This window comes from Emydura macquarii, unplaced genomic scaffold (genome assembly GCF_026122565.2).
Source record: "Emydura macquarii macquarii isolate MOO-44397 ecotype Brisbane River unplaced genomic scaffold, CSIRO-AGI_Emac_v2 contig_480, whole genome shotgun sequence".
In the NCBI taxonomy this organism is placed as follows: Eukaryota; Metazoa; Chordata; order Testudines; family Chelidae; genus Emydura; species Emydura macquarii.
This window is the reverse complement of record NW_027130617.1, coordinates 6,485,280-6,499,854: the sequence shown is the minus strand read 5'-3', so window position 1 is coordinate 6,499,854 and position 14,575 is coordinate 6,485,280. Positions and strand designations below refer to the sequence as shown.

The following is a 14,575-nucleotide window of genomic DNA, read 5'->3' as shown; positions in this document are numbered from 1 at the left end:
TCTGCATCACCACTCTCATGGTCCCACTCACTCATTCCTGTGACAGAGGGTCTGCCACAGGAGTCATTCAGCAACAGGGTGGCCTCCCCTGTCACCAGAATCTAGTCCTCCTTCTCCTTATAGTGCTGAGCCGGAGTTTCTGATCTATTACTTCAATGCTGCATTATCTGAATCCCTACCCTGCCCCCAGTGTGAGATACCTGAGATATGTACTCTTGTGTGTCTGCAGCACATGCTGCAGTGCAAGGAAGGGTTTCAGGGAATGTGGAGATCGGCTAATAGGGCTTCACATAAACAGAAGCGTACTGTAATTTATGAAGGGATGTTATGGCTAGGTGGAGCCCTGAGCTGCTCGCCCAAAACATGTCGGCCCTCCCCGAATTGGCTTTTCCTCTTAGGCTGGTATCCAGAGGGACTCGTCTTTTTTTTCACTCCTGGGTCTTTGATCTTTCTTCCAGGTGAGGCAGGGCTGCCATCCCCACAGCCAGGTAGACAGCAGCAATCAGCTGTATGCGGTACTGTTTCCCGAATTAGTCATTGCTCTGATTGGGCATCTTCTGATTTGAAGTTTCAGTTCCAAGGATCCTGCTTTAATCTACTCCTGATAGAAATAGGAAATTGTCTCGCGCCATGAGTTTTACTGAAGGACAAATCGACAAATATCCACACTATGTATTTAAGTGAATCCTTTCAGTGAATCCTGTGGAAAGGTACCTAATGACTTAGCTGGAGTTGGCTTAGGCCCTTAGTCATTGTTCTCTATTGTGGGCTCTAAAAACATATAGCAGGGCTGGTGAGAAAACCAGAATTCCATTTAAAAAAAAATTACAAGGTTTCAAAATTTGTTTTTGTTCCTTTTTGAAGCATAAATGATGCCTTTTGAAATTTTTCATGAAAACATGAGAAACTCACCCCAGAATAGCCAATTTTGATTTAGAGGAGGGACTTGAACTGGGGTCTCCCACATCTCAGATGAGGTCTCTCTCTGACCAGAAATTCCACCTACTACCTGAGGAACCTTTATGACAACATTTTCCTCAAAAGCAATACCTTTCAGTGAAACACTTCAGTTTCAACAAAACAGTAAAAACAGTAAAAATGGTAAAAAGTTTTGCTGAAGTGTTTTTGACTAGGTCTAACATACATTATTGTACAATAACAAAACCGAAGGAGGGAGAGAGAAAAGAACTGCAGCTCCTTATAGATATACAGGATGTACAGAGAGGCCACACACAATGAGTAAAAAGAAATGGTGAAATCCAGCGCAGACCAAGAGATGAATTCTTTCAGCTGGGTTTCAATTTGTTTCTTCTACAATAATAAAGGCTTTAAAAGCAAACAGACAGCTAACATGTTTGGCAGGGAGGCTATTTTGGGTTAGTACTATTGAAATCTGAAGGGGAGATAGCAGGATCCCCAATAATAGAAACACTGTCTTATTAATACCCAAATTTAGTATATTAGATATCCATGGACTATCTGTACTCTTTGCAAAACAATTTTAGGTTTATGCTTGCTTTGTATCTAATCTGCTTATAAAGGCCTTTGGTTATACACAAGAGACTTTCCTTTAGTAAATGGGTACCTTAAAATTACCTTCTTGCAGAACACCTCAGGAAGGTTCAAAAAGGGGATGCCATTGATATCCCACTGACATATATCCTGCTCATCAAAGCTGACAAGCTTCTCTTGCAAACTGACTAAGCTTCATTTGTGGGGATCTTACCTTGTACATTGGAGGCCCTGTTTCAGCAAGAACAGTAAATGTTGTTCAGCTTTCTGTTCTGCCTGTCCTTGGTGCATTGAATCAGCATTTCTGGTCATATTACTGTTCTTCTGAAAAGAGATACTTCCGGAGATGTGGATCCAGCACTTCTTCCACAGAGCAGGAAGTATAGAAATGTAATAGTAAAAGGCATATGGCAGGAAGGAGGATTTTAGAGACCATTGATAGCTGGGACATGGCTCCATGACTCCATCTACTTAAACCTGGTCAATGTTTTAAAGCTGTAGAAGGTACGCACACAGCTCTCTACTTGTCCTAAGATTCATCCTAAGATGCGCCACATCTAAAATGCCATCCTCATAATACTTTGCATTTATTCATCACTCTTCTTTTCACAATCAGTCAAGCCTCATGTAGTAACAGGACTGGCAGTCAGGAATTGTTACATCCCATTTACAGATTGTAAAGGGAGACACAGATGGAAGGGTAAATGTTCAAATCCCAGACTCTACATGTGGACTTGTGCGCACACATACATTCATCAGCACCTCAGAGATGCAGATGTTAGAATATACATCCACCAAGCCCCTTGTCACTGAGTATCTGTAAATCAGTTGTCCTTGGTCCCAAATAAATGAAATGGAAAGAAGTAAAACTTTAATCCCAGATTATATAGAAGCTTTCATATGTGGGTGGCTTTGTTTTTGCCAGATACGCAATTAATGCTGGTTGGGAGCATTTGTTCTAGTATAATTTAAAATACTATTATTATCACCAGTATGATTTGTAATAACAATTGTTTTCTAATTTGAAATAATTACAATGAAGAAAGATAAAGATATGACTTTATCCATTTACTTTAGTCCTAATAACCAGGGTTACTAAAGTGAATTCTAGTTACTTGTAGGTGGATTTTAAAACTCAACACAAGTGCTCATAATCCCAGTTCCACTGGGTGCCAGCTACAAGAAAGGAATGCAATTCTATCTCCAAAGGTAGCAGTTTAGCTCTCCGTACATTCCTCTATTCTTTTGAGTTCACTTCTGCCACCCTTACTCAGACAGAGTAGTGTCGTACTCCACAAGAAGGCCAACTGAACTCATGGCAGCTATTTATGTAGTAAGGGACTAATAAACACGTGTAAAGTGTCAGAATCTAGCCCCTTAATAATAATCTTGTAAATTACTGTTCATAACTTTTCTATCACCAACCAAATTGCTCTGCTTGTTCTAAAACATGGATGACTAGTGGTCCAGAATGAAAGAGTGAGCAGATAAACACATTCATCCCACAATCTGCGAACTGCGAATCTGCGAACTAATATCCTAAGTCATTTTTATGGGGAGGTGAACACCATTTTAGTTGTGGTAATGCTTGGGAGAGTTTGGTTGAAGGTGAAGAAATCCTTTAAGGGCCTCTTTTCCTCTCCTCTTCTTCTAAAAAAGTAAATAAAGGAACTTTACCAGGGAGCCTTAATCCACTTATTTTCAAAGTATCCTCTGAAGATATCTGTGACAAACACATTGTACTGTAAAAACAACAGGCATATTCTGATTTCTCACCGTCCTAAATCAAGAGCAAGTCCACAGAAGTCAGCAAAGTTACACCAGTGTAAAACTGGTCTAAGTGTGAGAGGAATCATGCCCATTGATCTCTCTATAGGAAATATACTGTAAGCATAATTGCATTTTTAATCCATATGCTTTAAATATTATTACATAAGATATTTTATGCTTGTAGACTTGAGAAAGAAATTGCAGCTCTGGAAAAAGAAGAGATGAAAATCTCAGTTAATGAAGAGGCAATTTTAAAGAAGCTTAAATCAGTTGAGAGAACAGCAGAAGATATCTTAAAGGTTAGTGTTAAAACACTTCAGAAACAGGATTCTTTACTAAAATCTATTTTTTCTATTAATGAATTAAAGAGGAATTATACAGATCATGGGGGACTGATCATGAGATGCAGGCTATTTCACCTTTAAAGTCACTAGTTCAGTGTGCCTTAGATATTTTTCCACTGAATAATGGGCTGAAACCACCAAACTCTTTCCATATGCATCATGTAGCCATTGGACTATAATCTTTTGGTCACTCTTCTTTGTTAGATTTGAACTAGTGACCTTAAAGGCGAACTAGCCTGCATTTCATAATCAGTCCCATGATCTGCAGTTGGCAGCTTTGCAGGAAGTCGCAGCAAAGTGGGCAGGGAATTAGTAACGAGCATGGACACTGTGCTACCTAAACCCTTGAGGTGGTCACTCCAAGCAGCTACTGTGATATCTATAAGATATTACCTCACCCACCTTGCCTCTTTGGTATCCTGGGACCAACACAGCTATAGCTACACCATATTGTGCATCTATCATAGATCCTAAACGCACTTACAATAAAAATCTTATGGTACCATTAATCATTAGTCAACTACACTGACAAAATGTCAACAGCATTTTTTAAAACCCTCTTATCTCCCACTTGAAAGAAAAAAGAACCCTTAACCCATAACTTCAGGAAAACCCTAACTAAACAGAACTCCAGCAATATGCCATGACAGTCAACAAACTTGGGGCCAGATTGCACAACTCTTGCTCATGCAAATAGACTCTCTGACTTCAATGAGACTACTCCCAGTCACAATTGCCCTATGCTTTGTCAGATCCGGGAGGGGTTAGGGGGAGGTGGGGAAGTAATTCCCAAAGTGAGGGCCCTCCAGTAAGAACATCTTGTCCTCTGCACTCCAGATGTACAAATCTAGGGGTTGTTCTCCAATGCCAGGTGAGGCCATGAGAGAGGGAGTCAGGAGCCAGACTGTAAGGGGATAGGTAAGGCATGCTGGCAGAGTGGAATGGGGAAGCTTGCCCCGCCATGCTGCAACTGTCCTTTTGAGAGGTGGTTTCCATTTCCAGGTATCTTCCAGTTTAAACTGATCTACACAAATAGTTGAACAATTGTGTAGTAGAAAACTCTGTGTTTTGAGTTAATTTCATAAAACTGCAGTAATCACATATCACTTTTTGTTGCTGTTTTTTCTTAGTCTGTGAAGGCAGAAAAAGCAGAAATTCAAGAAGGTATGTTCAACCAAAGCATTTTATATTAAAAAATAAAAATGTAATATTTGTTGCATGAAGCCAATGAAATGTACTATGGGTCTCATATTGATTTATTTTTAACAGAGCCAGTGGACTACATATATACCAAAATACCTGACCTTCCAAAATCCTTCCGACCTTCTGCACTAAAAAGGGCAGGACATACAGGAACTGAGGATGATGAAGAAAACAGAAGAGGTACAGCTTGGTAGTAACTCTAGAAAGAGTGCAGATTTGTAACAGTGCATAAGCATCTTAAAAAATTAAAGCTAATTTATTTAGGGAAAGGATAGAGAGACTACAGATAATAGGCATAATTCTCTTCTTACTTACACACAATACCTGCATTGTAGTCAATTGTGTGCCACTGCTGTAAAACTGGTGTACCATTGAGAATGAAGCCCAATGTTTTCTAACAAACACTTTGTTCCATTACTTATTCCTGTACTTGATATAACCCCTATCCAGGGCCCGCATGGGGGGTACACTTTATCGGGGCCCAGAGGCCCTGGCGGGGCCAGGCCCAGGCTGCAATCCCGATGGGTGTGTGTGTGGGAGAGAGCCCATGTTACAAGTTTGTAGTGGGCCTGAAAAAATTATGCTTGGGCCCTGCCCCTATCTGGTTCTGCCCCCAGTAGTACACATAATGCATTTTCTATGAGCAATTATGCCTGTTGAGTGATCCAGATCTAACCATACCTTGACCTCCACAACGTTCCCATCCCCACTGTCTTTAAGACCAAGACTTTGTTCTTGCATAGTTTTCCACTCCTTCGACTCCGATTGACTCTCACTGCTCAGCAATGTGCAGGAGTTGGCCTTAAGAGACCAAGTCTAAACCTGGGCTCTCTCATTTGGTGTTGCAAAATGGCACCTCAAATAGCTGATGTTCTATCAGAGATGGGTCCCAACCAAAACATTGTTTCTTGATATCTTCAAACTTTGAGAAGGGCAGCAGGGGATAAAGTGATTCAGTCTCAGAACCCAAATCTAAATTCAAATTACATCGCTGACCATTTTCACGATGCTACACCAAACCAAAAGCCTGGATCTGAGTGCATGCCTCATTCTTTAGTGCCTTAGACTCAGGATCCAAATTCTGTGGCATAGACTGATCTCTGCTAAAAATTTGACTAAAAAGAGATTTGACAGTTTATGCAAACCACCTTTCATAAGGATAAGATCCAAGTATTTGTTGCAGCTACTATGTTATCAATTTTAAGTTCTTGTTTCTCTTGACAGCATTGTTTGCCATGGAAATTAAAGTTGAGAAAGACATGAAGACTGGGGAAAGCACAGTTTTGTCTACCATACCTCTTCCATCTGATGAGTTTAAAAGTACAGGAGTAAAAGTCTATGATGATGGTAGGAAGTCAGTCTATGCAACGTGGTCCAATGGCAGTGTAACACACAATGGCATAGATGAGCTTGCACCTGTTGAGGTGGAGGATCTTTTAAGGAAAGCAACTGAAAAAAATGCTAAATCTCCTACAGAGTATCATGAGCCTGTGTATGCAAACCAGTTTTACAGGCCAACAACTCCCCAGAAAGACAAATTAGTTCCTGAACCAAATCTGGAAGACACTGTTAAAAAAGAGACTAATGAACTTGGCATTCATCAGAATGAATCTTTTTACAACAAAGGCAGCAGGCACCACAGTGAAGAAAATGGTCTTGATCTTCCCAAGGTAACACTGCCAAAGTCTCCCTCTCCAGGGTCTCAGCAAACAGAGGGAAAGCTACACAGTCCAAAAAACAGGATGATACATAACGATGAAAGAGGAGTTCTACAAGAGGATTTGGAACCCTATCAGAAGACAAGAGAGAACCATTGTGAGGCAATGTTTATGAACTCAGAGCACACTAGTGAAAGGCCTCCTGTAACTCAGGATGCTGATGAAGATGTTAGGTACAGCATTGTTCAAGCTGTGCCATGTTATGTGGATGATACAGAACCTGTTACAATGATTTTCATGGGTTATCAGCATGTAGATGATGAAGCAGCAGCAGCAAACAAAAATTTGTCCACATATGATGGAATTATACATGCAGAACTGGTTGTCATTGATGATGATGATGAAGATGACAGCAAATCTGAGGGACCGTCTTATCATCCTGTAGGACATTATAGTCAAGTTTACCAGCCACCCACTAAAGAAATAGCAGAAGTTCCACAGAGGATCCCACTGGACAACTTAGGTGGAAAAATGAATAAGTCATCCCACAAAAATTCTATACCACTGCAAGAACAAGAGAAAAGTTTAAGCTCTCCTGGGTACCATACTCACCTGGATGGCCAGATATCTGGAGATGGTACAGAGAATCCCTCATTAACAGGTAATAAAAAAGGAAAGTCATGTCACTGCTGTTCACTCATGTAACAAACTGATTACATTATTCTTTTTTCCTATTAACAATCCTTTTTCTCTTTCCCACTCTTCTATTGTCTTATGGACAATTACAGGTCAATTTCTTTACTCTTATTTGTTAATGTATGCTAATCTGCATTTTAAGCACTGTGGAATGCCTTTTTTCCCACCTTCAGCGATGCAATAGTTACCATATTTTGAAATAATGATCATTTTGAAAATTAATTACCAAAAACCTATTTCCATAATCTTCAAAGATTAAAAAAATTAAACAAACTTGATGCTCTCGGTTCTTCTGGAAATGCCAAAGTAAGTTCCTTCTTTAGACATATATTATATAAGATTAGATTCACTTTACTTCTGTGTGACTAATAACATTAATTCTTACACTATGTATCTCCTTATTGGGACATATCTGTGCCTGTGTTCTAACTACTTCCTATATAATCTAATTTATGCCTTAAATTAGAAAAACTGTTTAACAAGCAGCTTTACATTCTCCTTGGATCAATTTTCCTACCTTGCCTTGACTATGTTTATGCAACTTTTAATAATTTTTGCTAGCGTGATTTTAGATATTTTTATAATTTTTAAATTGACAAAATGCAGTTTTCCTGCCTGTATGTTAACTTCAGTCTGTCTGTATTGTCTGTCTGTCTGTCTTTATTAAAATACCTTACTTTTTCTAATCTGTTAATGTATACACTTGCACTCGTTCTTGCTTTAAAGTTTTATACAAAATGTTTAAAAGAAACATCCTCCAATAGCAATAGTAGTTGTCAAAACAATAAGCTAATGTGTTTTATATTTATACGGTAATTTAGTTATCAATGAAATATATCTAAAGAATAAGAGGAGCATATTTCAATCAGCTAGTAATGGTTATATTACATTTAAAAGAAAAAGTAGTATAACTCCAATGTATTTAACAGGGCCCTGATCCTACACCCCCCCACTTCCTAAAATTCCCAGTATTTTGCTGGTAGTTTTGATTGCAGAAGACGTGCAATATTGGACCCTAGCTAACAATAGTCTAGAAATAGTTAGGATATTATGACAGAATTAGCAATTTACTTGTATCTCAAGAGGACATGGATACTTCATTGTATCAGTCTAGGAATCTCAAGTACTGTTTGGAGAAGCTTCTGCATAGCTACTGTGAAAGGGTGCATTCACTTTATTCACCTCAGAGCAGTGTTGTCATGGTGTATTTATGCACCATGTAGCCTGAAAGTTTAAAGTAAATTTTTCTTCCACTTTCAGCAGCTGAATTTCTTTGGGCAGACAGAAACACTCTAATGGGCTGGTCCTGCCTCCATTGTATTTAACAGTAAACTAATGATGACGTCAATGGTAGCTGAGGCAAGCTTTAAATATAGTAAAAACATAGAGAATCAGCTCCACTCTTTTAACCCAGTTTTCTTTGCCTAATTCCACTGATTTAGAAGTTGTATAACAGAGGAGAAACTGGTCATTGGATGAAATCCTTGCCCCATTGACATCAATAAGAGTTTTGCCATTGACTTCAATGGGGCCAGAATTTCACCCCTTATGTGCAGTACTATCTCTCACAGTGTATTTTAAAGTTCCCAATGGAACTTGGAAAAGGGCCAAATCCCTCTCCTTCCCTCCTCTTTTTGTCACCATCCCTTGCCACATTAGATGGTGGAAAAGGCCAGGAAATGACTAATTTTTCCAAATAGCCTTGTAGTCATATTGCTAGTTCTAAAAAGGAAACAAAAGCAGGAAACCTCTTATAGCCAAAGTAACAATGTTACAAAGGACTACTACTCCGACAAAGAAAAAACTGCTTACAAATCAGTAAATCTCTCAAATGCCCCTGCCAAATTCATCTTGATAACACCATTGAAATCCATGGAGTTACACCGGGGATGAATCTGGCACATGGCCATTAATTGTTAGACCATTCCAAGGTCTTGTTCTGTATTTTAGACCAGAACTCTGGGTCAGATGTTACAGCATAGCAGAGAGAGGAAAATAATCAACTAAGCCATGGAGACTTGGCAATGGTAGCTGGTGCACATGAAGAACGTGTATTGGGGGCTTTGCTAAAAATGAAGGGAGAGAGGACGGCAAGGGAGACTAGGGAGCATATGTCTTAAGGCAAAATTACTTTGGAAAGAACCTCCAGAGTAAATTGCTGTAGAGGTTAATGCTAGGCAGCTAGAAGGCATGTGAGACGTGTTCTCTGACTATGTATCAGGGGAGCCGTGAGTTTCCTGCACATCCCCATACTAAATTGCAGAACAAACCCCTCCCCTTTCCCCATGGCAACCCTACTTGCCTCACCCTGAGACTGGTACCCAAGGTACAGTTACAGTAAGCCTGCTGCTTCCATAGGGCTGTAGAATGTAATGGTCTAGCCCTATGGTTACAACTTCAATTTTTTTAAAAAATGTATTAGACCATTTCATTTTCTTCATTAAATTTCAGGCCTGTGAAGTAGGGTCTACAACTCTTTGAATGAGGCCACCACCACTAAGGGTCATACAAACTATGAGGAATGGGATGAAGTGAAGAAAGGAAATATTTAGGCTGAATAGCAGGAAAATCTCCTAACAGTGGTCTTTTCTATGGCTGTGGAATATTCTCTCAGAGGAAGTAGTGAAAGTCTGGGACTTTTGGCTGGGAGCTAGATTGGATGAGCTAATGTTTTCCATAATTATTACTTTGTTGTGATGTTGTGAATCTGGGAAAAACACAACTGAAGTGCAACTATGTTCATGTAGTGAAAAACAATATGCAGTAAAAACGTCAATACAGAAGAAAAAACACCTTCCACACTATTTCTGTAATGCAAAGGGCAATGCATACCGATGTGGTCAAATGACATTTTTAAATCAAGTTCTTAACTGATCATACTCCCAAACCATGATAAATCAATCCTATCATCCAAAATTCCTAGATCTGAAGGTGGCAGCTACAGAGCCTTTGGACCTTGACTCCCCCCCAGCCTAATCTGGACTGTGGTCTGCTAAACTTCTTTTCCCCATGGTTATAGAGAATAGCCAAAAGCTTCAATGATTAGCAATAACTTTCAAGTTTAATGTGGACACTCCATGGCCTCCACTTGATCCTCATAAATCAGATAAAAAGATGACTGACTTCTTGACTCCACTTCTCTCTCAGTAGATGGAGCTATGCAATGGGGGGGGAAGAAAAGACATCTACGATTTTGAGTGATTTTCAGATGAATAGGACACACAGCTGTAGAGGTGACAGCTAAATACCTATTGTAGCTTTTTCAGACATACAATATATAGGAATTTTCTTCAAATAAAAAAGCATCATTGTTTTAGAAAGAACCTTCATATCTATTCACCTGCATTTCCATTGTAACTTTGAAATTAGCTACAGCACCTCCCATCACACATTATAATATAGGCAGTCAATACTTATAGAGAAACCCCATTGCCATGACAAACTGAAGTTAGGGGTAAGATTGTGACATTACTGCCTCAGCCCTAAGTCAGTGGCAACAGAATCAAATCTTCTATGTATGTTAATTCAAAAGAAACAGAGCAGCTTCCAAGTGTTTATAGCATTCATTTAGTGGTTTAGTTTAAATAAAGAGTTTAGTTTAATTACGCATGTTTTCTTTTAAACTTGTCCCCCACCCAATCAAAAACCATACTATCTGTTTGCTGTGCATTAAATTAACATTAAAGCAAACAAAAATTAAAATTAAAAAGGTTTGAAATTTAGCCCAGCTATTTTCTAAAAGTGCTAACGGATTCATTCTCTGTACATTGCACATCCTGTGAAATTACCAAAACTAATCCTTTCTACTAATTTCTTTCTATAACACTAAAATAATGCTTAGTCTGTTGGATCTAACCATTGGGGGTAAGTGCATTCTTCCTTATTCTAAAAAAGATGATTTAGAATCAAAAGCAGAAAGCTAGTCATACTATTCACTGATATTTTCTGTTCTCTTTTTTATCCACAGCTCTGAGGATGAGAATGGCAAAGCTGGGGAAAAAGGTGCTTTAAAAGCTGGAATGAAATGGAATTAAAATTTAGGTTTTGTTATTCAAAACAGAATAAGTCAAGACATCCTTTGCCCCTCTTTTTTCTAGACTTTAATGCTTTTTGCTTATTCTAAAATTTAAATATGTATTGCATATTTATACATATGCAGCCCTGTCTCCCTGCAGAGATCTAATGACTTCACTGGGATTCCCCCAAACATAAGGGGTTACCTGCCTGGATCTGATTGCACAATCAGTGTATAAACAGTGCAAATCAAATCCTGGAGTCTTACCTACATAAAACTACTACTGAAGTCAACAGGAAATTTGCCCACCTAAGAACTATCCACGTTGGATATAAGCATACAGATATATAGAGTGCACCCACCAACGCACACACAGAATAAAGAACAGGAGCCCTGAATACAGCACCAATAAGCAATTAAACTCCATCCATGCAGCACCAGTCCAAACACTAATGTGGCTGCTGAGTATATCCATGGTTAGGCAGGGGTAGGTATCCTCAACAGACTGAGATGCAATTAAAGAAATATTCCATGATTGTGACTGCAGGTGCTCCTTCAGCTCTCCTGCATCTCCTCTCTTAAGGGATGGGGTAGGGAAAAAAGGACCAGTAGCAGATTTAGCCCCGAACCACAAGCAGACAGACAGAGCCTTCACAGTGCTCATTGGAGCCCAGCACCACAGACTCAGCAAGGCCCAGCTAGCTGCAGTAAAGGTACTAGGACCTACAGATCCACTTTTAGGTCCTCTCCCCTAAAAGAAAAGAAATAGGCTCATTGCAGCAAGAGAGAGGATGAAGCTCTCCCTAAAGTAATATCACTCATGCATATTAAGCAACAGTTAGGAGGCTATGATCCATTGATGATGTATATGACTCTGTATATTGTCATTTCACAAGGTAAGGAAAATGCTCAAGTATAAATGTCCAGTTTAAATAGATTTCAGACAAATAATCCAAATCAGTCAACAGAACATAAACAGTGCTTGAATTCATGGGAAATGCATGGTAAAATGCCCTACTCACAGTGCTGCCTGTGCATATTCTCCTAGTGCTGTCACAGCTGGTGGAAATATGCTGCCCCCCCCATCCCCACAGCACCTGGGGCCAGACTATCATTAGCAAAACAATCACCAACACTAGTTTTTCAGTGGTAGCAAAGTTTTACTAATGAGTCATCTTCCCTCCCCTCCTCAGCAGCACACAAGAGCTCAGTGCATCACTACACTGAAATGGGGGGGGGGTGGAGGGGGAAGAAAAAGAAACATTAAGATGACTACTGGGATTTTCCATGCAATGTGTGTGGGGAGCAGAGGCAGGGAGAGAGAACCACACAGGATCATGCACATCAGCCTCCCCACACTCACGCTTTCCACCATTAAAGACTCTTAACCCTAGTGAAGTGGTTCACGTGAAAATATAAGATCTGTAAAGTTCTGTCAGTTTAACCTTGATCTTTTAAATAAATACCAGTTTTACTACATGTATCTGTGTGAAATGCATTCTGTTTATTTGCCCCATTATCTCATATGTTGAGACTAGTTATAATTTTCTCCTTTGAGCCAATTTCTTTTTATTGCCCTCTTTTGTACGTACCTCCCCTACCTAGCCTCTGCCTCCTCATTTTACAGACAAGTTCTAAAAACTGGGGGGGGGGGACGACACACACATGTGAATTTATATCATTTGAACAAGAGCGCCACATAGTGTCACAAAAGCTACAGTGAGCAGGAAAGAGGACAAAACAACTGTGTCCCACTTCAAATCCTGTCCTGTCTAAGACGAAATATGAATCAATTCTAAATAGAATGTATTCTCCAGTTGGTAATTTTGGACAAGGACAAAGGAGGTAGCAGTAATGAACAGTGGATTGGGAGGAAGAAATATTTTCCTTGAAGTGCACAAGCTACCACTACATCCAATTATAAATTAAACAGAACCTTTAACAGTTTTCATAGTAAAGAGAATTGACAGTCTCCAGCACCTTTATAGCATCGTTTGTGTGTATTTTCACCAGTTCATTTTTCCTCTGAAGGAGATCAGGGTGAAACACTGTTTCAGCAATAGGAGTTCTGCATTAAGGAGCAAATTGGGGCCCTGTTGACTTTTTTGGAAACAGGATTCGGCCCAGGAGTGAGAGTGTTTACGCTGCACCTCAGAATCCTTAGTTTCCCTTTTGGAAATATTGGAGGTTGACAGCACTTCAGCATAACAGAAGGCTCCAGAAGAAGTGACTCATGACCAAGGCATGGATCCTTAAACACTAACTCATAGGAGCAGTTCTGTTAACATCAATGACAAAAATATAAGTGGAGCCAGAATATGGCCTTAAACTCACAATATAGAATCATAGAAGATTAGGGTTGGGAGGGACCTCAGGAGATCATCTAGTCCAATCCCCTGCCCAAAGCAGGACCAACCCCAAGAGGAGAAACGCATTGCCAGACACAAAACTATTTGTGTGAATAATTACATCTTGTGTCATATAAGTGTTGGAAAGAAAGGGTCCTGCTAACTTTCTCATTGGAGTAACCCCACTGAAATCAATAGGGTTTTTACACAGGATTAAGGGAAGCAGGATTGGATGCTGATAGTAAAATAATACAGTACATTAAACTTGAAATGAATGGTATGGTGAAAGTAAAAAATCACTATGCCTAATTCTATGCTCCCTTACAGAGGCAAAATTACCCTGGACTTCAGATGAGAGTTTTGATTGTGCCACGATCAGTCCCACAGCATTAGTTTATCATTTTAATTGAATGTATTTTAGTAGCAAGATATATATAGCCTTAGAAACATACAACCCAACAATAGTTCACCCACCTTTATTTAAAACTAAATTACCAAATGATTGGAAAGGAATACTACTAGATATCAGTGGCATTGGAAATAAACCTGTCCGGTGTGTTCTGCTGTGATGGGATCGTCCACCAGTCTTTAAACAGACTCAAAAGAGGAAAGGGGGGGAAACTTCAGAAAAACACATCACAGCAATATTTTGTACTCCTAGTTGTGCTGAGCCTGGTCCAACATCCATTGTCATTAATAAACAGATTCCTATTATCTTCAAGGGGTGGTGGTCAGGCCCATTGTGCAGAGACTTTAAATAAGCAAAAATATTAGAACAATCCAGTGATTTCCCCCCCAAAAGAGCGAATAAAGAGGTTAGTCTCACTAATTTCATCTGGGGAGGTGACATGAGCAGCAGGCCCATTGTGCAACAGATTTTAAGAAAAACCAAACCACCACACACACACACACCCCTACCCCTTTAAGGTTTAAAAGTTGAAGAATCCTTACACATTTTTAATTTAGAAAATAAATTCATAATTATACAAGTCATGTCTGTGAGAGAAAAGCAACAGCAAATCAAAGGGG

At 39.5% G+C, this 14,575-nt stretch overlaps 1 protein-coding gene across 1 annotated transcript in view; it reads left to right on the top strand.

Annotated features, from left to right (window-relative positions):
• Positions 1-12,671, top strand: part of PALMD (palmdelphin) — a 35,309-nt gene extending 22,638 nt beyond the window's left edge. The window contains exons 4-8 of the mRNA XM_067538394.1: positions 3,467-3,581; positions 4,757-4,790; positions 4,896-5,009; positions 6,054-7,148; positions 11,151-12,671. Coding sequence (XP_067394495.1) covers positions 3,467-3,581; positions 4,757-4,790; positions 4,896-5,009; positions 6,054-7,148; positions 11,151-11,194 — 1,402 coding nt within the window. The 3' untranslated portion in view covers positions 11,195-12,671. The remainder of the gene's footprint in view (positions 1-3,466; positions 3,582-4,756; positions 4,791-4,895; positions 5,010-6,053; positions 7,149-11,150) is intronic.
• The last annotated feature ends 1,904 nt before the right edge of the window (positions 12,672-14,575 follow it).